This window comes from Anabrus simplex, chromosome 1, assembly GCF_040414725.1.
Source record: "Anabrus simplex isolate iqAnaSimp1 chromosome 1, ASM4041472v1, whole genome shotgun sequence".
Classification (NCBI taxonomy): Eukaryota; Metazoa; Arthropoda; class Insecta; order Orthoptera; family Tettigoniidae; genus Anabrus; species Anabrus simplex.
Genome location: NC_090265.1, coordinates 65,127,781 through 65,152,815, shown reverse-complemented (window position 1 = coordinate 65,152,815; position 25,035 = coordinate 65,127,781). Strand labels below are relative to the sequence as shown.

The following is a 25,035-nucleotide window of genomic DNA, read 5'->3' as shown; positions in this document are numbered from 1 at the left end:
AATTTCCTTCAATTTCTCCTTACTTCCACAGCCATTTCTAACTATTTATTTCCAACCTGCACCTCCTTCTTAGTCTTAGTCTCTTTACTTCCCTGTTATAATATAGTGGATCTTTAGCATTCCTTACCACCTTTAAAGGTACAAACCTATTTTCACATTCCTCAACAGTTGCTTTCAACCCATCCCAGAGTCTGTTTACGTTTTTTTTTACCGTTTTCCACCAATCATAGTTGCTTATTAAAAACTCCCTCATGCCTGTTTTATCAGCCATATGGTACTGCCTAACAGTCCTAATTTTAATCTCTTCTTTCTTTCACATTTATTTTTAATTACCACAAAAACAGCTTCGTGATCACTAATACCATCTATTACTTCGGTTTCTCTATAGAGCTCATCTGGTTTTACCAGCCCCACATCCAGAATATTCTTCCCTCTAGTTGGTTCCATCACTTTCTGAATCAGGTGCCCTTCCCATATTAACTTATTTGCCATTTGTTGGTCATGCTTCCTGTCGTTCGCATTACCTTCCCAATTGACATTTGGTAAATTGAGATCACCCGCTACGATCACGTTCCTTTCCTTATCGTTTCCCACATAGCTGATTATCTTATCAAATAATTCTGAATCAGCATCTGCGCTACCCTTTCCTGGTCTGTACACTCCAAAGACATCTAGTTGCCTATTATCTTTAGAAATGAGCCTTACCCCTAGAATTTCGTGCTTGTCATCTTTAACTTTTTCATAGCTTACAAATTCTTCTTTCACGAGAATGAATACTCCCCCTCCTACCTTTCCTATCCTATCTCTACGATACACCCTCCAGTTCCGTGAGAAAATTTCTGCATCCATTATATCATTTCTCAGCCATGATTCAACTCCTATTACAATATCTGGTAAGTATATATCTATTAAATTACTTAATTCTATTCCTTTCTTTACAATACTTCTACAGTTGAGCAGTAACAGTTTTATGTCATCCCTATTTGATTTCCAGTTCCCTGTTCCCTTAACACCGCTGCCTAATGCAACCTTTTTCCCTGAGTGTACCTCCCTATAACCCTTCTAAACAAATTTCCTAACTTATGTACCACTGTGGTTTAAGTGAAGGCCATCTGAGCGCAGATCCCTATCTCCTACCCACCCATTAGGATCTAGAAATTTCACTCCCAGTTTCCCACATACCCACTCCATAGTCTCATTTAAATCCCCAATCACCTTCCAGTCAGTATCCCTCCTACACAGTATTCCACTGATAACAATCTCCGCTTCCTGAAACTTCATCCGTGCTGCATTTACCAGATCCCACACATCCCCAACTATGTTGGTACTCATACCTGCTTGTCTTACGTTGTTAGTACCAACGTGAAACACTAACACCTTCTCCTTTCCCTCCTCCTCCTCCTCTTCTACTTTCTTCAACATCTGCCTTAACCTAATTCCTGGATAACACTACCCTGGTACCCTTTCCTCCACACTCTTTCCCGACATGAAGATGCAGACATCATACATTTTTATAGAAATATGAATATCCTGCACCGGTATAATTCATTCGTAAATTGAAAAAAGGTTATTGACACAATTTTGAATGATACACCATTTAAACAGAAACTGAAAGTTGTACGGTTCTTTCAATTCATCCCATAATTTTTTAATGCACTTATGTTGAGAAGCCAGCCTTCAATATAGGATGGAACAGTTTAATACTGGTTAAGGAATGTCAAATCGTTTAAATATTCTTGTAAAAATTTCTAGAAGGGAGAAGACACTCTAAATTCTCTTTAAAATTGTTGTGTGTATCCTCCGCATCGCAAGCTCTGCGCCTACAAGCTCCGCAACCCGCCGCAGCACCGAAGTTTCTAGCAGCTATGAGGTGTCCTCACTGCGCCTGGCACGCTCACCGATGACGTCAGCCAGTGATATGTAAGGAGCTCCGTTCCGAGCCTCTCCAGTACTACCCCAATGTTCGACGACCAGACCACACCGCAAGTCAGACACGGAGGCATTCCTCTTAAAAACGTGTTTTAAACAGGTGGACAAATTGCTGGCCGTGAGGTTTCACCTCTGAACATTGCCTCATTATCCTGATCCCCGTAGTCATGTCGAGCCCCGAGTATAGCATTCTGCTACTCCCTTTAATCCTCACCAGTGCTCCGACGTCCACCTTAGCATTCTGCTATTTGAATAAATTAATGCTAGTTCCTTGCAAGTATAAACCTAGTACCAGCATTCTGCCTCTCTCTGCAAGTTACGCTTGTAATTTCACAGAAGATAGTTTTCGACTATCAGGACAATTTATTAGTGAAACAGACTATCTCCTCAAGATAGAACTAAGTGTATATAGAACTCTCATATTGTATAATTGTACATATGCAACATACATTCAATTTAAGATTTAATTTCAATATTAACTGAGTGCATTCAAACAAGTTTCAAGAAGAATTCAGTTTTATTTCTGATATATATTGTATCAAATCATTGAAACAATAAACTTTATGTTGTGTCACTGTATACCAAGTTCCTTGTATACAACAGAAATACTTCAGGGTTATTCAACCAATCTAAAATGAATACATCAAAAAGGCTATCAAATTTTTCAAGGAAAATATTTATCCTGTTCAGTAGCATCACATGCTTAAAATCTTTGGGCGTTCACACAGAGCTGACAGTAGAATAAGAAATGTGATGTATAGGCCTAAGTTACTCCTCAGTCAGTCAGTACGTTAACAGGAGCTCAGTTAGTCTATATTGTGTCACCTTTCTGGTTCATTAAGCAATATTATGTTACATATGCGACTGTCAACAGTGCCATGCGGTTAGTCAATTAACCACTCTGGGGTAACAGCTCTGTGCATTAACCACTGCCACAGACTTTGCAATACGTGCTCCTATCTTTGGGATTTGAAAATAACTTTTAGTTAAGGCATTGGAAGCGGATCAGCGATCTGTAATCCACTGCCTGCTCGATATGAAGCAGCCATCAAATGCATATTAAGTAGTCAGTGCCGTGTGATCATATTCACCATACCCAGAGCATTGCCCCTTCAAGCTCTAGCTATGCAATACGCTGAAATTTGTAGTTCAAAACAGGGTTGTGATCGGCTGGCGTGGCGCGATTCAAATGGAAATGGAAAGTGAATCGGCACTTACAACTTTGTAAATACGTTCTCAATGTAAAGAAAATCTTGCTCTCATTATACAATAACGCGTAAATTTCAAGAGTTTTGGGATTCCCATGGTGTTCATGTGCTCATCTGATCCTTCAGACGAGACGCCCCTGGTCCTGTCAATACAGTTAGGAAGATGTGCAAAACACAACTGCAGAGGTGAGCAAGGTGTTCTTTAATTTTTGGTGCAAATGTAAGGTTTGTTAATATTGCAAAATTGTATGTGGTCCCAAGAAGTGTTTTATTCCTTAAACTTAAAATTATAGCACATTTTTTAAAGTTATTGTGAACTGATTTCAGCACATGTCATGCATCAAAATATTGTTTACCATATTGTTTAGCAAATGGTTTCTGGTCAGATATATTTACCACTCTGTGTAGTTTTTAAGTTATTTCATCCTTGACCACTATAAGTAAAAATCAAAGAGTACGTTTTCCTCTTGTGTCAGTGGTACAGATTTCATGGTGTTAATATTGAATGTTACACTCTCACAGGAAACTCAGGTGGTTAGAGAACTCAACTGAGGCAAAAAATAATTGAAATACACAGTTCAAAAAAATTGGGGAACAGGTTTTGTAATGTCTGGTATGTGAATGTTAATTTGGTAGATGGTGTTCCAATGTCATACAGCATACCTTGAGACCTTAGCTACTCAGGGTATGTCAAATCGAAGTTATACTCCATCTGTAGGTGTAGCCATGCATTAAATTGTCAGGTGACCCCTGAAAACAAAGTGAACAGCGGTGCGTCCGTGTGTTGTTGCGAGTGTGGTCATCTGAGCATGTTGTACGTCAACTAGCACATCCCATGAGGCATCTTAACGAGGTTCAAGTCACAAGGACCGTCACTTTGACCCACGAAGGATGGACATTTTGTAGTGTTGCTGTGGATGTCAATGTCTCTCCGTCAGTTATTCACCGCTTGTGGAATCGCTACAGTGAGACAGGCCAGTTCACAAGGAGGGTTGGACAAGGTGGTGGATGCATGACAACCCTACAGGATGACCGATATCTGAACATCTGTGTGTTGTGACATCGTTCAGCAACTACCAGAGAACTGCAACAAGACCTCAGGAGAGTCACTGGAGACACGGTGTCTGACCAGACAGTAAGGAACAGGTTAAGAGAAGTGTCCTTATGACTCAGACGCCCTGTTTGAGCGCCCCGTTTAACGCAGCAGTATCACGCAGATCGCCTTCTGTTTGCCCGTACCCATGTTTACTGGCAACTTCGCCAATGGAGATCTGTGTTGTTCACAGACGAGTCCGGATTTCCCCCGCCTCCGACACAGCATGCAATGTGTATGGAGACGCTGTGGTGAGCAGTACATCCCAAATGTTGTCCAGCAAGGTGACCGATTCGGACAAGGTTTTGTGATGGTGTGGGGTGGCATTAGTATTGATGACCGTACAGATCTTGTCATCGTTCATGGTAATCTTACTGCTGCGGGGTACATCGAGCGGATACTGTTACAGCATGTATTGGTTGCTGCATTCGGTGTTGGCCCTGAATTCATACTCATGCATGACAATGCCAGGGCTCATGTAGCATGCATTACCAGAGCTGTCTTGCGAGAACTGGATGTTCAAGAGATGGAATGGCCAGCAGCGAGTTCCAACCTTAATCCCATCGAGTATGTGTGGGATAGGCTCGACAGAAGTGTTCATGGGTGTCCTTTTCCACCACAGACTCTCCAAGACCATGAACAGGCTCTCATTGAAGAATGGGACCTGATACCGCAATGTGACCTCCGTCGACTTGTACAGAGCAGGCCACGTAGGTGCCAAGCTGTGACAAATGCTCGTAGAGGACATACACCATACTGAAGCTCTCCAACTGTGATAAAAATCCACCTGGAGGACTGTTATATCACTTTGTTTTCACCTGTATTTGGACATTTCTGTTTGTGTTCTGAAAATGAATACAAATCCATCGATGTTCTTTTGTATACTTCAATGGTAAAGAATAAAGGTTTTGTTGGTAATATACCTGGGTGTGAGGTATTGTTTTGTGGAGCCTGGCATACGTTCAAAAACATTTTCCCCTAATTTTTTTGAACTGTGTACTTTTACACAATAATTTGGTTCCTCATTCCGAGGAGCTGGCCCAAACCCAGGTTGCTGCATCAGTGTAGGAAGGAAGCGGCTAAGCTAGTTACTCTCGTTACTTTGCCTTTTTACATTTTTTTTACAAGATACTATACTTTGCATTGACACAGATAGGTCTTCATTAAGGTACAGATCTAGCATATGCCTAGTGTGAAAATGGAAAACCATGGAAAACCATCTTCAGGGCTGCCAATAGTGAAGTTTGAACCCACTATTTCCCAAATGCAAGCTTTTTTTTGTTTTTTTGCTTTACGTCGCACGACACAGATAGGTCTTATGGTGACAATGAGATAGGAAAAGCCTAGGAATGGGAAGGAAGTGGCCGTGGCCTTAATTAAGGTACAGCCCAGCATTCGCTTGATGTGAAAATGGGAAACCACGGAAAATAATCTTCAGGACTGCCGACAGTGGGGTTTGAACCCACTATCTCCCGGATTCGAGCTCACGGCTGCGCGCTCCTAACTGCACGGCCAACTCACCCGGTTACTTTGCTTTTGCTGTGGTTTGAAGTTTCAGCATTATCTTTCAAGATAAAAATACTTAGATACAACGTATTATGTATGTAATACGTATTGGAGTTGCTGTAGGTATGGATATCGGCATCAAGCGAATTATGATGCTTGAGAAATTGAAGAAATGTTATTCCTTAGGTCTCTTTTAGAATATTATTGCAGGAGGAAGTCTCATAAGCACATATTAAATTTGTTGGACTGGTATTCAATCCAATGCAAATAATACACTGAAATAATTTTCTTACAGTAAAAAAAAATCAAAGGCAGTATTCGAACCCCCTACCTATCAACTTTTTGGTGATTATAATAACCATTATGCTACAGGTTCAGACATCAAGCCTGATGAAATGTGAAATGTACAGTACTGTACTGTACTTAACACTGAAGACCCTCCAGTTTGAGTGTATTGGCCAATTTATTAATAGCTTTATACCTTACTAGCAGTAAACCAATACACCAGGAATCGTACAAGTGGACCCTGAGTTTGCCACATCCTGCCATGTAGGAAGCAGCACTGTCAAATTTATTACTGAAAACTGGTAGCTGTCTGGTATTGTTGTAGTAAATTATTTGAGAAGAAGAAGAAGAAGAAGAAGAAGAAGAAGAAGAAGAAGAATTCCGTCATCATCACCATCCTTCCATTGTGATTCATCGTTTGAAGAATATTCCACAACTTAATCATTTTGAGATTAACCCTTCATTGGAAGAGTACTTTAGTAGAGGAAGCAGCAAATGTTTCACCCACTTAACAATGCTGAGGTGAACAACGCAGTTCAGAATTATTTCACCTTTGTGAGTAGTATGTTACATTTCAGTCAGCAAAATGTTGGAAATTGTCTTTGTCCTTCAATCAATCACTAGTGATCTGCATTTAGGGCAATCACCCAGGTGGCAGATTCATTATCTGTTGTTTTGCTAGCCTTTTCTTATGACTGCAAAGAAACTGGAAATTTATTGAACATTTCCCTTGGTAAGTTACTACTCTACTTTCTATGAACAAAAATTTGCCCCAATTTGTCCTCTTGAATTCCAACTTCATCTTCATATTGTGATCTTTCCTACTTTTAAAGACACCACTCAAACTTATTTGTCTACTAATGTCATTCCACGCCAACTCCCCACTGACAGCCTTGAACATACCACTTGGTCGAGCAGCTAGTCTTCTTTCTCCCAAGTCTTCCCAACCCAAACTTTTCAACATTTTTGTAACGCTACTCTTATCGGAAATCACCCAGAACAAATCGAGCTGCTTTTCTAGGAATTTTTCCTGTCCTTGAATCAAGTAATCCTGGTGGGGGTCCCATACACTGGAACCATACTCTAGTTGGGGTCTTACCAGAGACTTATATGCACTCTCCTTTACATCCTTACTACAACCCCTAAACACCCTCATAACCATGCGCAGAGATCGGTACCCTTTATTTACAGTCCCATTTATGTGATTACACCAATGAAGATCTTTCCTTATATTAATACCTAGGTGCTTACAATGATCCCCAAAAGGAACTTTCACCCCATCAATGCAGTAATTAAAACTGAGAGGACTTTTCCTATTTGTGAAACTCACAACCTGACTTTTAACCCTGTTTATCAACATATCATTGCCTACTGTCCATCTCACAACATCATCGAGGTCAGTTTGCTGTTTCTAACAATCTTGTAACTTATTTATTAGTCTATACAGAATAACATTTTGTGTTTTCATATTTGTCCTTGTCTCCTCATTCAGAAGTCTTCCCTTCATGATTGTATATTTCTGTAAATGATTTGATTTGTTACTTGTTAGTCTCTATTTATTACTTCAGCACTCAGCTATGGTGTAGTTTGCTGTTTATGAACATACAAACACAAAGTATGTACCTTTTATAATTCCTTCACACAACTGTAATTATTTGTAATTTATAAATATACTGGGAAACCATGAAACAATACATCTCTTCATCTTCTTGTGATGAATTTCCTGGTTGTGTCACCGATTATTTTTCTTATTCCCCTATCAGTTCTGTATGATTGGTTGGAGATTTTGCACTAGAATTGGTGCAGTGTACAGGTGTTGTACAAGTTTCTTTAAACTGAACATCTGGGGATGAAATCGCAAGTTTAAAAGTGACTAAACAAATTACAGAATTTTAAAATTAGATAATGAATGGTCTTTCCTAGATTACAGTCACAGAGTGATAACTTCATGTGGTTTAAATGTGTTGTAAATTCCTAATAATCTACACCAATGTGCCTAAGAAGAAAAATATATTTTATGATAAATGGTACAATTTGATATAAAACATTAACAACTAAATTATAATTTATGTAACATAATTACAACACTAAAAATGCATATATTATTATTGAAAAATGCGCACATGCCGTGCAGAATACCATTACATTACATACACATTACTTTTCTTTGCTATAAGCTACGATGGATTTCTGTCTATTCCTGCATTTTACAATATGGTATCTATCACAGAATTCCAAGCACAACTCACACACACATTCGTCATTTGGTTCGGCAACCCTGGAAGTTCAGAGGCCCGGCAACCAGGGACTAATATAATAACATGGAACGTAGAAGGCCTGAGGGGAGTCTTGAGCCTACTTCCGAGAAATATCATGGCTGATTATGACATTGGAGTACTCACAGAGACAGTGGTAAAAGAGGACACAGAACTGAACATCCCAGAATTCTACAATTTTCATGCCTATGCGATACAGTGTGTGAGAAGAGGAAGACCAGCGGGCGGTGTGCTATGCATCATCAAACCACAACTGGCCCCCTTCAAACTACTATTAAGAGAAGAAAACATGCTGGTTGTCAGGACAAGAATTGGAGTTATAGTAGCAGTCTACTTTAATCCAGATCACACCGCGACAGACATAATAGATAAACTAGGGATGGCCTTGGATCATAGAAGTATGGATAAGATAATCATTGCGGGAGATCTGAATTGCGCAATAAATAGGCAAGATAGAAAATGCAAAGAAGTAATGGAATATCTAACAAATGAAGGCTTTACAATACACAACAGACAGGAGGACTGGACATACATAGGGCATAACGGAGCTAGCACAATAGACCTAATAATCACAAAGGGCTTTAGATCAAAACACCTTGCCACCACAGTGAAAAAAGAAGCAGCAGTCATCCGTAAACACATTCCAGTACAATTAAATATAGAAAACGGTAGAAGTAGCAAATTAGAAGAAAGACGAAATATAACATTTGGCAAGACCCTGGACATGGAAAAAATTAAAGGGAAAATGAAAGAAAAAGATAAGGTTGAAAGAGCAATAAGAGCAGGAAATATTGATGAGGCCGCTACATGGCTGAAATCAACTATAATAAGTGGGGCCACCACACAAGATTCAAATAGGAAGGCGAGGCCATGGTTCGACACAGAATGTTATGAACAAAGAAAATTGACACTGAAAACACTACATAAAACTAGAGGACAAATGGCAAGCGCAACCACCGAAGAATACCAACGAGAACGAAAGAAATACAAGGACCTAATAAAAAAGAAGAAAAAGCAACACCTGGAAAAAGAACATAAGAAAATGGTAGAGGAGGCAGAAGAAGACCCCTACCGAGCTCTGAGGCCAAAAGGGCAGAAAATACAGCCCAACATACCTATGGAAACATGGATAGATCATATAAGAATAGTAATTTGCTCAAAAGAAACAAGACCCATGATTAAGACACCTATGACTCCACAAGCTGATGAGATCTTCACCACGGATGAAATTGCGAAAGCGATACAGAAAATGAGGAATAACAGAGTACCAGGAGTAGATGGAATAAGAAGTGAACACTTAAAGCAGACAGCACAAGAATACTTACCGATATGGACCTCCCTTCTAAATAAATGTTTAGAATTAGGAAGTATACCAGACGAATGGAGAAAGTCAACAATCAAGCTATTATACAAGGGAAAAGGAGACACAGAGAACCCAAACGCGTATAGAGGAATAGCGTTGGAATCTACATTACTGAAACTCCTAACAGGAATCCTCGCCAAAAGGCTGGCAGAGAAGCTAGAACCCCTTCTACCAGAGGAACAGTTTGGTTTTAGAAAGGGAAGGTCCACGACTCTGGCAGTAGAAAACCTGTTGGAACAAATAAAACAGACGATAGAAAGACCAAAAGGAAAACTATATGTGGTTTTTGTTGATTACTCAAAAGCCTTCGATACGGTCAACAGAAAGGTATTAATAGATAAACTGGAGGAACTAATTGGAAGAACGAGCACAACGACCCTGACATCGAATATACTGGCAGAAAACTACATACAGACAGATGATGGAATAGGCATATCTGACTGGCTGTCGCAGACGAACGGTGTCCTCCAAGGCGATCCACTCAGCCCTATCCTGTTTAATGTTCTCACGAACGATGTCACCAAAGGAATGGCAGAAACAAGCACATACATATACGCTGATGACATGGCCATCGCAGCGACAGATATAGATAAACTGCAAGTATCGCTAAACACACTATGTGAATGGGCAGAGAGAAACGACATCCAGATAAACGAAGAGAAGACGGAATTGGTAGTATTTAGAAAAGGAGGAAGACTCACTGAAGCAGAGAACATCAAATGCAATGGCAAACTACTCAAGAGGGCTAACAATTTTAAATATCTAGGTATCACAATTCAAACAACAGGAAAGAGTTTCAGTTTACATATAAGATCTAGAGCAGTGGCGGCCACTAGGGCTATGAATGATATCAGGAACATCACACAACTATCGATCAGCACAGCTATGGACTTGTTTAGGTTAAAGATACTACCTGTTCTGACGTATGGCCTAGAATTAGTGGCTGAATACCTCACGTACAAACAGCTGGAAGAATTGGAGCGAGTAAAGGCTAGATACCTGAAGAGAATTTTAGGAGTCCCGCAGAATGCAAGATCGAGGCTAGTTTATGAGCTTACCAGGGAGACCTTCTTAATAGAGGATCTGAGATGCGAGCTCATACTTCAAGCTAGTACCAGCTTCAAACAGCTTATACAAGATCTGCATGAGAAGAAAAACAACATACCAGAGAACTTCTATGCAACATCTGCTATGCAAGACAGGACCTGGATGGAAGCTAATCATGATATGCGACACGTGACGACGAGATTGGCGATCCATGGTTTCCACCACAAGGTGTGCTGCAACAAATTATTTCACGAACCAAAAATGCATATATTGAACTATTGTGAAAATATGAACATAAACTAGCAGATATTTACAGAATATCACAAGGTAGCAAATAGAGCCTGATATTTTACGAAGAGACTCATACACTACATAAAAGGAATATTAAATGGTATTGAGCATTAAGTATCTCAACAAAAAGAAGAGAGGGGAAAGTAGGCTGATCTGGGGAACAAGGAAAGTTTACTTAAGTTATAAATTAGTATCTGTTATACTAAGGCATGCAGGTTACTAATACACACAAGGTAATGAGAAATTTCACCTGTTAACCCAAGAATTTCTCTTCTGTGAGATCAAGCTGTAGTCCTGTATAAAGTTTATTTCTTGCGTATACATAAAAAGTTCTTTAAATAGGAAGATACTTGATGTTAAGTTTAATATTCACTTCTAATTGATTTTAAGATATTTTATATTACATTGAGCACAATTACCAAAGTTACCAAAGGGAACGTCTTTGGAACTATTAACATTGACATTGAGGTAAAATAATGTATTTCAATTAAATTCTATCAAAATATTTTTCAAAATAACTATAAAATTATTAAGACACCTTTACACATTAGTTACCTTGCCAGTTCTTGTCAAGTAACACCATATCCACTTCAGCATCGCTGCGGCTTTCTTTCAATTCTAGTCTATGAAACAATTCCTCAGCAGCTTTTGCAGCACGCAGATCATCATCTGATGAACTAGCTACGTGAAGCTCAAATTGTTCGACACTTGGGGCAGGATGTGGGACTGGACCATAGGTTTGGATTAGTTCAGGCTGAGGATGTGATTTCTTGACTAGGATCAAAGGAGAAAGACAAATCAGGTAAGAGTATGAAGAACCGTGTTAATAGTAAAGGTTGGTAATTTGGAATAATAATAATAATAACAACTAGGTCACTAATGTATGTATGTATGTATGTATGTCAACTTTCAGTTCTAAATGATAAAATTCATCCAATAAGTAATTCCAATTTCATCCCTTGATGGTTTCAGTTCCTTGAATTTTTTTCAAGCATCCTTTATGTCACTAATTCACCAAAATTTATCTGGTTTGACACGAGACAAAACTTTCAGAATGTTGTGTGCAATGTTCTAGTCAATCAAAACGGTGATGTCAAATTCAAACAATATGATTTAATTAATATTTAATAAATTGGGAATTAAAATTACTTTCATATTTATTTATTTATTTATTTATTTATTTATTTATTTATTTATTTATACAGAAGTCATCAAGTTATAATTAACATTCAGTTGTAGGGCAAGTATTAATAGAGTAATAATTATTATTTCTACTGATATTTCAATTGGCACCTCTGGCGATATGAGCAACTATTAATTAATATTTCAAAATCTAATTCCTGTACAATCTATTGTTACAAATTGTCATCCAATAGAAGGGGCAAGTATTTTTGTTTAGTTACAATAATCAATGCTATTGGCTTTATGTTCCACAAACTACTTTTACATTTTTTGGAGATGCCGAGGTGCCTAATTTAGTCCCGCAGGAGTTCTTTTACATGCAAGTAAATCTACCGACACAAAGCTGACGTATATGAGCACTTTCAAATACCACCGGACTGAGCCAAGATCAAACCTGCCAAGTCGGGATCAGAAGGCCTTGCGTCTCAACCGTCTGAACCATTCAGCCCGGCACTGGAGAGGTAAGAAAGTATGCTGTCCAACACTAGTAAAGCTCCCGGTTCTGCTGTAGTATAGAATTGGAAAAGTTATCTTCATCATCGGTCAATTATTTCCCGTTCTCTTCCATGCGATGTATATCGATTACTAGAATGTATTATTATTATTATTATTATTATTATTATTATTATTATTATTATTATTATTATTAATCTGTTTACCCTCCATGGTTGGGTTTTACCCTCGGACTTAGCGAGGGATCCCACCTCTATCGCCTCAAGGGCAGTGTCCTGGAGCATGAGACTTTAGGTCGGGGTAAGGTGGACCAATGCCTTGCTCAGGTGGCCTCACCTGCTATGCTGAACAGGAGCCTTGTGGGGGATGGGAAGATTGGAAGGGATGGACAAGGAAGAGGGAAGCAGCTGTGGCCTTAAGTTAGGTACCATCCTGGCATTTGGCTGCAGGGGAAGTGGGAAACCACAGAGAACCACTTCGAGGCTGGCTAAGGAGGAAATCGAAACCCCCTCTACTTATTCTTTACAAGTAATTTGTTTACATTTACTCTTAATTACTCTCCAACTCTGACTATAAAACAGATACGTTTAAAGTGTAAATACCTTCTATTGTTTTGCGGTCTTCATGTTGGATGTCGTCTATGATGTGAGGAGCTCCTGAATCTACTGAGCGTAGAAAGCGAGACGTGATGGAAGGGAATGTCTGATGAGAGACAGCCATGTAACGCTCCCGTATATGTAAAGCTTGAACAAGCAGTCGTGAAGCCTGAGTTAGATCCTCTAGTGGAACCTGGAATAAGATGCACACATTGCTGTTGTAACAAATTTAAATGAAAACACTGGTCAGCAATGGAAAGTAATATATATATATACTGCAATGGTGATATTCTAAAATATATGCATGACTGGCAAAAGAAGTTGAAAATAAGGGGAATGAAACTGCATTAAAGCTAATGTTTATGACATGCCATATTTGTTCTTTATATTCTTTCCATGGAAAATACAACTGAAGCATAACTTTATCTGGTAAATAACATTATGCCATTTTCATGGCTTGGCTTTTTAACGTTTTTTTGTCACTTTCTGTTTTTTTAAAATATTATGGTCATATTTCCCCGTGAATATTTGTATTTTTATCATATTTTAATATTTTTATTCCATTTTCGCTTATGTGCTTGCAGTCGTCTCAAAGATGCACTTTTCACATCTCCTAATTGTTGTCTGATGTTTTACAATTATCTTTCTTAGAAATATATGTGTATGTGAATTAGGAGGGTAAGCTGTACGGAAAGAGACAGATGCGTAGAAAGCGACAGAAAGGTGAGTCTCAATTTAACTCTAATAATTTAACGTATTTCAAATATGCCCCAATACAATCCTGCTATGTTGAGCGTTTTTTTATCCCGTTACAAGTCAAGGTTGAGTCATTTGAAAACTTTAAAATGTATATCATTTGCTTTTGTAATTCTTTCTGATCGCCCATGAAAATGGGGCATTTATTTCATTCTGTACTGAGTCAAGAGTTACCTCTGGATTGAGTAATTAAATAAATTCAAAATACTGTATAATAATAATTGTACCGGGCGGTACACCTCCTCTCCGCTAATACGAACATTGCGCCAGTTGAAACTCCTCTGCTGGAGGAAGCCTGAACTTTAACTACAGTGTTAATTCCCTAGTTTCTCAGAAGATGTCCCCACTTGTAAATTTTGAAGTATTCTGAACGGTGTCGTTTTCGATGTATTTTTGTTTTGCCTGTAGTAAGAAGTGTGAACATTCTCTTCTAGATGGCACTACTGAAGGACTACAATTATGCACCCTAGTGCGAAGTGAAAGAACTGTGTTTTTGGAGAAATTTTGTGTTCATAAGTTTGTTCTTTGTTAAATTTCTTTCAGTCATTGTTTAGGTTGGCTGTATAACCCTTCACTTTCCACCAGTTTTGAATTCGACCAATGAGTAATTTCTGTAATTAATTTTCCACCAATCCTGGTTTTCTTCTTCACTTCTGACATGTAATCTTTTGGTCGTCCAATAAAAGGCTTGTGGACGGGTGTTCTCATTCCTGAAAGGTCTCGAATGTTCCGCGAGGGTATATAAACTGCTGATTTTCGGGTCTCTGCGCCACTTCAGTAACATCTATCAGTGTGTAAATTATGTAGCAGGGGCCGGGAAGCGCCTCTTTCTTCGGGCAGCAGTTCAACCACCAGGTAATGGCTGTCTTATAACTTCTTTCTTGCTAGCTCAGCAGTTTAACCCTTGGGGCGGGTCCGAAACTTTTATCATGTAATTTTCCTTTAAAATGTAAAAGACACTTGGTATAAATTCTATCTCTTTAAACTACAAATTGGGATAGAGAGTGCCTACCCTCTCGAGCTCCCTTTCATATTGTTCTTGAGGCGACTACGTTTTCTCAACCATTTTTCTTCGTTTCGAAATGTAATAAGTTTTCCTATCGTGTCACCTCTTTAATATGGGATTAGCCCTTGCATTAACGGCCTAGTGCCAAGTAGGTTTTAAACAAAATGTATTAGGAGTGCAGTTTTGCCTCCTCTCAAGTTGGTATTTTTGGAGGCCATGTAATTGTCCTGTTTCTTCACTGAATAGGCCTCAGTAGGTTGGGTATTTTTACCCCTGTGTTATTGTAATTGGAGGACAGCTTAAAGGTGGAGTTCGGTGTGGCCTTTGATAGGCTTGAATTTTGAGAGCGGGTTTGCTCTTTCTTAAAAGTTGATTTTGTGTGCCTCGAGGAGGCTTTATTAGGTAATTGGGAGCAAGTGCTCCTGGGCATGATTGGGGTTTTCTGCCCCTTTGTCGAATCTTGTATTTGGGCTTTCTGCTCAAGAACGGTGTGTCTGGCTCTCGGAGAACAAATCCTGTAACACTGTAATTGTACATTCTCGATTTGTTGTTAGGCTACTGAGTACCTGTTATATTTGTTATTTCTTGATCTTGAAAAGAAAAATATAACCTTGTTAAATTTTAAAATTAACTTTAATTTCGTAGATTGAGTCCTATTCATCCCAGCACCTTCTTTCACCTCTAACTACCACGGAGAACTCCGTAACAATAATTATTAATTATTTATTGTTATTATTATTGAATGTGATAGATTTTAAAAGTATATTTTCAATATAATGTACTGAAGATTTCGAAAATCTTAACAAAAAATTTTGAAGTGTTTTTTATTATGTTATTTGTTGTCATATTTTAATACATTTTTAGGTTATAAATGCATAAATATTTCTAACATTTTTAGGTAATAAACATCAGGACTACGAATATGTTTTTGATACAGACTTTCTGGACACATTTCCTCGCATGCAAAGTAAGAAAATGGGTGCGGAAACGCACTATTTCCACATTAGAACTCATTTCCTACCACTCTACATAGTGCATTAATTATGGCAAACACACAGAAACAGAACATAACCAGCACACCACATGAAATTCTTTCTTACATGAAGTGTTTAAAATGTCCTCCGTTAGCTTTGACACATGCATCAACCTGCCGTCGCATGGAATCCCGGATGCACTGATGTATCCCTGGAGTATTGCATACATGTCCGTCATTCGTCATATTCGTCCGTCATATTTCGTGACAGATGGATACCTAGAGGTAGACCAATTTCCTGGCCTCCACGCTCTTCGGACCTGAACCCACTACACTTTTATTTATAGGGGCATTTGAAAGCTCTTCTGTGTCGAACCCAAGTACAGGGACATTATTTTATCTATTCAGGGGATTGTTGCTCGCCTGGTCGCCTGCGCCGCGAACCTGTCTCCCGCCAAGCACTTTGCCGCAATACGATGCTCAGCGCCACAAGTTCCTTTGCAGTCTGCGAAGAACTTTATCAGCGTAAGGTAGTCAAGTGTTCACATGCTGAGTGCTCAGTGTATTGTTCTAATGCCATTTTCATTACGTGAGTGAGTAAATGTACATAATACATTCATAAAATACAAGAAATCTTGTGGTGGTGGTGGTGGTGGTGGTGGTGGTGGTGGTAGTGGTAATTAGTCTTTTAAGAGGAAGTGCAACTGGGCAACCATCCTCTATATAACACTATTCAGAGAGAGAGGAAGAAGGGATCCGACACTTCGAAAAATGAAAGTATCGGCCAAAGAAAGACAAGGGCCACGAAGGCAGCGAAAATGAAATACCCTAGGCCTCGAGTGCTCTAATACCGTCCGGGTCGGAAAAGAACAAGAGTTGTCCAAGGTCGGATAGGATAGACGAAAGTGAGGAGCCTGGCACAAGTAAGAAAATGCAATGTCAGGACCCAGCTAAAGGCATCGTGGTCACCAACCCACGCTCCCAAGTTCAGAGCCCTTAGGGCCCCTTTTAGTCGCTTCATATGACAGGCAGGGGATGCCGTGGGTGTTATTCTACTGCCCCCACCCACAGGCGGGAGACAGGCGACCGGGCGAACGACAATCGTCTGAATAGATAAAATAATGCCCCTGCACAGATGAGAGAGTCTGAGTGCCCGTATTGTGGAAGGCTGCGAATACTACTGCGAATACTACCACAGTGTAAGCATGCTAAGACACTCCTTCCTTGTCAAAACTGGGGAGTTGAATTAAGTACCGGTACTTCAGTCAAAAGCCATAGTAACTATGGTAGTTGTCACACTTGTTGCTCTCCTGTATTTACTCTAGGAAAAACATCACAGGCCTAACTTTATCTAGGTCATTATTCAATGAGGAATTTCTATGACTGGTAATGATGATGGTTATGGAGTAGCACTTTCTGGCAGTATAAAAATAAATAATTGGCATTATATATGGTCGTACAAGCTTAAATATTTTGTACTACTGCAGTATTACTCACAGAGAAAATAACTCTCGATCAAGAAAAAGTGGATGTATTTGAATTAAAAGGACACAGAACTAACAACCAATACATATTACTTGCTCCTAAGAGCGAATTGAGTATTTAGAAATCAACTGCATTTTGTATCCAGACAATACCGGTACCATCTGCAGGGTGTCCAAACCTGTACGCTGCTGCATACCTTCAGCAATTGCTGTCTGTTTATAAACCTTAGCATGGAGAACATTTATTAGTTAGTCAACTCAAATTAGTCCACTTATAGCCAGTATCGGTTCCTGACTTGTACTGGAGGTGGAGTTGGGGCTTTATTATTACTCTTCCATTAAATCCTGTTATCGTATTTTACTGAAGCTAATTAAGTTTCAAGTTTTACGTGACTATTATTCTGAATGTCGTAAGTCATAACAATTGCAGTTCTACATGGAATCAACACTATCAAGTGAAGTTCTGAGTGAATTTGAACCGTGACATAGTCATAGCTATTCGATATAGTTTGAAAACATTTTTCACATTGCTCAATCAATCAATCACCACTGATCTGCATCAAATATTCGTTTATACGAAGAGGAATTAGGGATTGGAAAAATTTACTAAGGAAGATGTTTGATACATTTCCAACTTCTTTGAAATACCGTAATTTAAGAAAAGACTAGGTAAATAACTGATAGGGATAGGTAGATACATAGATAGGTAGATACATATATAGGTAGATAGATAGATTTATTAAGCACCAACAGGCTATTCCCAATTACAGATGAGCGAGAGTCCTAAATGCAGATCAATGGAGATTGATTGATTGATTGATTGATTGATTGATTGATTGATTGATTGATTGATTGATTGATTGATTGATTGTGTTGCATACGAGACAAACACCCAGTCCTCGAGTTAGAGGACTTAACCAGACACTTAAAAATCCCCAACCCGGTTAGGAATCGACCCCGGAATCTTCTGAACCACTGATTATTCAGGTAAGAAGCCGGACTGTTAGTAACAGTCATACACTTAAGGGGAGGTGTTAGCCCAATTGGGTGAAAAAACATTTTTTTAAAAAAATTGTGTGTTGTATGTCCCTTTTAACCTCATCTACGTTTCCAAAGCAAAATTTTACATCTAACAACCCTCGTAGTAGTTTAAATAGCCGTTTAATAAGCATGCTGCATTAGGTGCCACACCCCCTTTTTCTTTCTCTCTTCAGGTATCTTGTATAATTCTGAAATGCTTCATGCTTTCGAGTCGAGAGACATTTTATTTTCGGTGTAATACATGTTGGCTACTCTGTAAGTTATCTAGTAGACATGCGGACATAGCTATTCTTTTGTTCCTCTGTGGCAAATTTTTTGTCGGTATAGTTGTTTCACGTTCCTACTTTTTCATATCATGTGTTTCGTGTTTACTTCAAATGACAAAACCAAAGGGTATTTTCAAAAAGAGGAAAGGTGTTGGAGGGGTATGAAGATGAAGGTGATTCACACGATGTATATATTGCTGTATCATTGGATTTGCTGAATAATTCAATCAGCTCTTGCTGATCCAAATTTGCTGAAGAAATGTTTGCACGGCAAGTCTCATAACCCCAACGAGTCTTTCAACAATGTTGTGTGGAGTCGAATCCCTAAGAATGTGTTTGCTGATTTGGAAATTCTGTGCATTGGTGTATCTGTAGCCGTATTGACCTTTAATGTTGGTAATTTTGGAAGGATGTGTGTTTTGAAACATTTAAACGCTGAACCCGGTAAAAACACTGTGATAGCGCTTAAAAAATGATAGTTTTAGAGTTAAAAGAGCTGATAAGGATATCAAAGACTTTAATAAGGAAGCTAGGAGGCACAAGAGGCAATTTAGAAAGACTGAGGATGAGGGTGATGATGATGACAACCTGGAGTATGCTGCAGGGATGCACTGATATATGCTGAAACTTTAAGTTCATTTTTCTGAAAACTTTTTTTTTGTATAAATGACCCATTTTTTCAGAAACTTATCATAGAAAAATGAGTTTCTGTTCATACATAATGATACTAATGATAACTGAGTTACTCCTACCTCCCATCTTGCAATTGTATGGATGTTACAGATAAATTTTTGCTGAAAAATGCACTAAAAATTGCGTACTACAGAAAAATATCCCTTAAAATTTTATATTCAGTGAGAACGTCTTGAAACAAACTCAACATACAAGGTATCACCATAAGAGTATACCAAATTTGAGATTCGTGGGGCTAACGGTTCCAGAGAAAATGGGTCACAAAGTATGACAATTTAACATTGTTAGTATAGGGGCTAAAACCTCCCCTTAATTTATATTAGCACTCACGTTGACAAATTTCTCTCTTCATTTTCATTATGATTGACGTTCGGAAGTTCTTCTGAAGGTATCGTTTATTGATGCTCAAAAGTGCTAACCTATAGTGCAAAAATTTAATGCACTGGATGACATTTTCTTGTTTTCTTCAGTCTTCGAAATCCGTCATCTACAAACAGTAATAAATCCACGAGCTCTGCTGATAATATCGTTAGTCTGTCCCTTAAAACAGCAATCACGAACCATCAAGTATCTACAGCAGTTTAAGAGACCTTTTTTTGTGTGTTTTAACGTCACACTAACACATCGAAGGTTTTCGACGACGCAAGGAAGGGATAGGGCTAGGACTGGGAAGGTAGCAATTGTGGTGTTAGTTAAGGTACGGTCCCATAATTTGCTGGGTGTGACAATGGGAAACCGCGGAAAACCATATTCAGGGCTGCCGACGGTGGGATTCGATCCCACCATCTTCCAAGTACAAGCTCACAGTTATGCGGCCAAAACGCTCGGTATTATTATTATTATTATTATTATTATTAGACGAGGGGTTGTCGATCACGATGGGATAGGATAGGACTAGGGCGAAAATGGCCGTGGCATTACTCAGCCCTAGCATCTGCCCTAGCATCTGCCCTACGTAAAGAAAGGCAAATCACAACTCTAACCTATCAGATGATTACTGCCCACGTGAACTAAATACTATTTCATACTTCCAATTAGTTAATTTTTAATTTGTGACCCCAAACACCTCTATTTAATCTATTAGATTTTGCTTTATTAAAGCGTTTTCTTCTTCACATGGACGGAGTGGGTCCGTTGGTTTAGTCCTGGTCTTCTGTATGTCTTTCTAACAACCATCTCTTTATCAATAACACAGCTTATAGAAATTAACGATTTATAGTCATCGTCTGAGTTGATCTACTGTTATCCGTATACCAGTGTCGTCAGAGCTGGTACAGCACCTCACCTTGCGTCATCTATATTTGTAAGGTTTCACTTTTCAATTGCATTAGAAGTCCTTGTAGTTCCCTGCTCTTGACAGAAATTAATGCATATTGCTCAACGAAGCACATTTAAAACTTTACAAAGTTAAGGTTTTGACTTATCTTTTGTCTCAAACTACGGTGCGTGGTGACTGTAACGTTAATTTGGCTCGCCTTTCCTAATAGTTTAGCTGTAATACTACGTTAATAAAGCACAGCCTTGAAAACATCACTTACTGAACTGGAGTATACAATGAAATTATTGTACAGGTAAACCTAATCACCTTGAACACGTTTCAGTTGATCTAAATTTATAACCACAGGTAACAAACGACACGGAGTTGTAGCATTTAAACACATTCAAACATCCCGTCCTCAGACGGGATCGAACACGCTACTTAGGAACAGGAGGACAGAGAGAAACGGACTTCAGTGCAGAGTTCTACAGTAATCTTGGAGTTAATGACATTTTGGTTTGAAAGTCTTGTTGTCAAACTTGCAGTACCATTTTGAATATCTACTTTCAAGGTGCTGAAATCTCTGTTTTCTCATTCTCTTCTAACAATTTGTTTTCTTCTCTTTTGCTAGTGTTTAAAGTCGCATCGACTCTGGCAAGTTTTCTTTTAACAATTTGTTTTACGTCGCACCGACACAGAGAGGTCTTATGGCGACGATAGGATAGAAAAGGCCTAGGAGTGGAAAGGAAGCGGCCGTGGCCTTAATTAAGGTATAGCCCCAGCATTTGCCTGGTGTGAAATGGGAAACCACGGAAAACTATCTTCAGGGCTGCCGGGAGTGGGGTTCGAACTCTCTCTCTCCCTCCCGTATGCAATCAATCAATCAATCAATACTGATCTGCATTTAGGGCAGTCGCCCAGGTGGCAGATTCCCTATCTGTTGCTTTCCTAGCCTTTTCCTAAATGATTTCAAAGAAATTGGAAATTTATTGAACATCTCCCTTGGTAAGTTATTCCAATCCCTAACTCCCCTTCCTATAAATGAATATTTGCCCCAGTTTGTCCTCTTGAATTCCAACTTTATCTTCATATTGTGATCTTTCCTACTTTTATAAACGCCATTCAAACTTATTCGTCTACTAATGTCATTCCACGCCATCTCTCCGCTGACAGCTCGGAACATACCACTTAGTCGAGCAGCTCTTCTTCTTTCTCTCACTTCTTCCCAACCCAAACATTGCAACATTTTTGTAACGCTACTCTTTTGTCGGAAATCACCCAGAACAAATCGAGCTGCTTTTCTTTGGATTTTTTCCAGTTCTTGAATCAGGTAATCCTGGTGAGGGTCCCATACACTGGAACCATACTCTAGTTGGGGTCTTACCAGAGACTTATATGCACTCTCCTTTACATCCTTACTACAACCCCTAAACACCCTCATAACCATGTGCAGAGATCTGTACCCTTTATTTACAATCTCATTTATTTACAAGCTCACAGCTGCGCACTCCTAACCGCACGGCCAACTCGCCCGGTAGGCAATTTTCTGATGACGATGAGACACGAAAGGGCCACGTCCGTGGCATTAATGAGGTGTGTTATTAGTTTGCCGCCGTTGGGGATCCGAGTTCGATTCCTGGTACTGCCAGAAATTTAAGACCGGCAGGAGGGGTGGTACGTGCTTAAAAATGGTATATGCTGGCCATCTCCACTCCACTCCTCGGAACGAGGACACTGATTTACTTTGTCCTGCTCCGTGGCTAAGTGGTTAGCACCCAATTCTCGGCCATGTCGGGGATTCTAATCTTAATTTTAACCTCTGGCTCGGAAGCTGGGTGTTTGTGCCGTCTTCAGCATTAGAATTCATGTCAGGTAGACGTGCAGGCCGCCTATACAGCTTCAACTCGAAAGACCTGTACCGGTACCAGACCTCTATGGAGGTCACACGCACCATGAAAACTCAGAGACACAGGCAGGGTCTTAAGCGCTTTGGAGGGGCAGGAGGAGCTGATTGAGGAAGAGAGAGGAAGTTCGTCAGGTGTACCGAAGCTCAGTGGCATTCCTGGTGATCCACGTTTGTCTCGCACCAGGCCACGTTCTAGCCAGTCGGTACATAAGCCTTCATTCACAATGGTAGTTCGACACACGCCGGGCTGAGTGACTCAGACGGTTCAGGCGCTGGCCTTCTGACCCCAACGTGGCAGGTTCGATCCTGGTGGTATTTGAAGGTGCTCAAATACGCCAGTCTCGTGTCGGTAGATTTACTGGCGTGTAAAAGAACTCCCGCAGGACTAAATTCCGGCACCTCGGCGTCTCCGAAAACCGAGAAAGTAGTTAGTGGGACTTAAAGCAAATATTATTATTAGTCTATTATTATTAGTTCAACACAGCGTAGGCCAACAAGTTTCATTCTTTCACGATAGGAAAAGTGCTACATCGTAAAACAAAATAAAACAGCAAACTGTTTAATTTGCAACAAAATATTGCATCATATTAAAAATTAACCTTCATCGTCATTACTCCTCCCGTCATGCCAACAAGTATGGTAAAGTATTTGGAGGACAGGGAAAGATAGCTCAAGCCCGCCTGATGGCAATAATCGTAAAGGCGTCGAGTCTATATGATCTGACGCCGTGGTTAGCCGGTGGTCGATAACAATTTCACCATCAGAATGTTGGCCGACAGGGTAGGAGAGGTGGTGGTATGCAATTATTTCTAATCACTAAATTTCGTCCCAAAAGCCTGAATTCATATCCAAACCTCTCCGAATGGTTCACGTGGAGTGAGGGCATATGACGCTGGTCGTTGAGTAAACTCCTTGGTGCTATCGGACAGGATTAGGCTAAAGGTCGGCACCGGGTTTCACCCTCTCTGTTCCTACTATCATACAACCTGTGACCATAAAGTTCGGTGAATAGTCCTGTACTATCAACACAGATGAACAATGCACGACTGTCCGTCGAAAGAGTCTCCTCTCATAACTATGCACTGCTGAGATCGGCGATACATGTCCTGGAAACTTCGCAAGAAGGCTCCCTTTGGGATGGTGTTCAAAAGCCTCGTCACGTTTCGTTGGATGTCAGGAATATCGTCAAATATCTCGCCTTTCAAAGCGAGTTTGAGTCGTGAGAATAGGAAGAAGTCTGGAGGGTTGAGATCTGCGAGTATGGGGGATGTCCAAGTTGCACCACCCCCTTTTTTACCATGAACTGTTTGACGATATTGGCCGTATGTGAGCGAGCGTTGTCATGGACAAAAAAACCATGAACCTTGTTGTGCGTACTGGGGTCGTACCCTGCGTAGACGTTTCATTAAAAGGGTCAAAATTTCAATGCACCGTGCAGCATTCAACGTCGTTACCTCAGGTAGAAAATCCTTGTGGATAATGCCTTGGCTATCGAAAAAGGTGATGAGCCTCGTTTTGATGCGTGAATTTTCGGCTTTGCCCTATTTTCGACGAGGGGATCCCAGAGAACGCCATTCCATGCTTTGCCGTTTCGTCTCAGGGTCGTACCTGATATACCAGGTTGCATCCTCAGTGACAATACAGTTCAAGAAATTTGGTGCCGCATCCGCCGTTTCGACAAAATCCTGTGAAGCCTCTAAACGTGCCTGCTTCTGATCGTCAGTCAAGTGATGTGGTACAAGACGAGAACACGTTTTCCTCGTCCCTAACTTCTGGGTAACGATTTGTCGCACGGATTCACGGTTAATCTGCAGTTCATCCGCTATCATGCGTACAGTTAATCGCCGATCGTTCGTGATTAATTTCCTCACCTTCTCAATGTTGTCGTCACTGACGGCGGTCGCCGGTCTTCCGCTACGGGAGTTGTCAGAATCACTTTCACCGAGCTCGATAGCTGCAGTCGTTTAAGTGCGGCCAGTATTCGGGAGATAGTAGGTTCGAACCCCACTGTCGGCAGCCCTAAAAATGGTTTTCCGTGGTTTCCCATTTTCACACCAGGCAAATGCTGGGGCTGTACCTTAATTAAGGCCACGCCCGCTTGCTTCCCACTCCTAGCCCTTTCCTGTCCCATCGTCGCCATAAGACCTGCCTGTGTCGGTGCGACGTAAAGCAACTAGCAAAAAAAACCACTTTCCCGGCCTCCTCGAAAATGGGCGAACCACTCGTACACACACTTCAAGGACAATACTTGATCTTCATAAACACTTACCAGCATCGCATGCGTTTCTTTCGGTATCTTGCCAAGCTTAAAACAAAACTATGCATTGATCTTTTGGTCGTTCTTGTTCCTGTTCGTAGTTCAGAACCAATTAACTAAACACGCTCTGTGTCAAACAGGTCTTACACAGCACACACACGATGCT

General features: G+C 40.0%; 1 protein-coding gene across 5 annotated transcripts in view; it reads right to left on the bottom strand.

Moving 5' to 3' along the window:
* AMPdeam (AMP deaminase) overlaps nt 1–25,035 on the bottom strand; it is a 676,053-nt gene that overhangs the window by 57,231 nt on the left and 593,787 nt on the right. For all 5 annotated transcript variants that reach the window (XM_067156162.2, XM_067156170.2, XM_067156154.2 and 2 more), the window contains one exon: nt 13,236–13,422. In XM_067156162.2, coding sequence (XP_067012263.1) covers nt 13,236–13,422 — 187 coding nt within the window. The remainder of the gene's footprint in view (nt 1–13,235; nt 13,423–25,035) is intronic.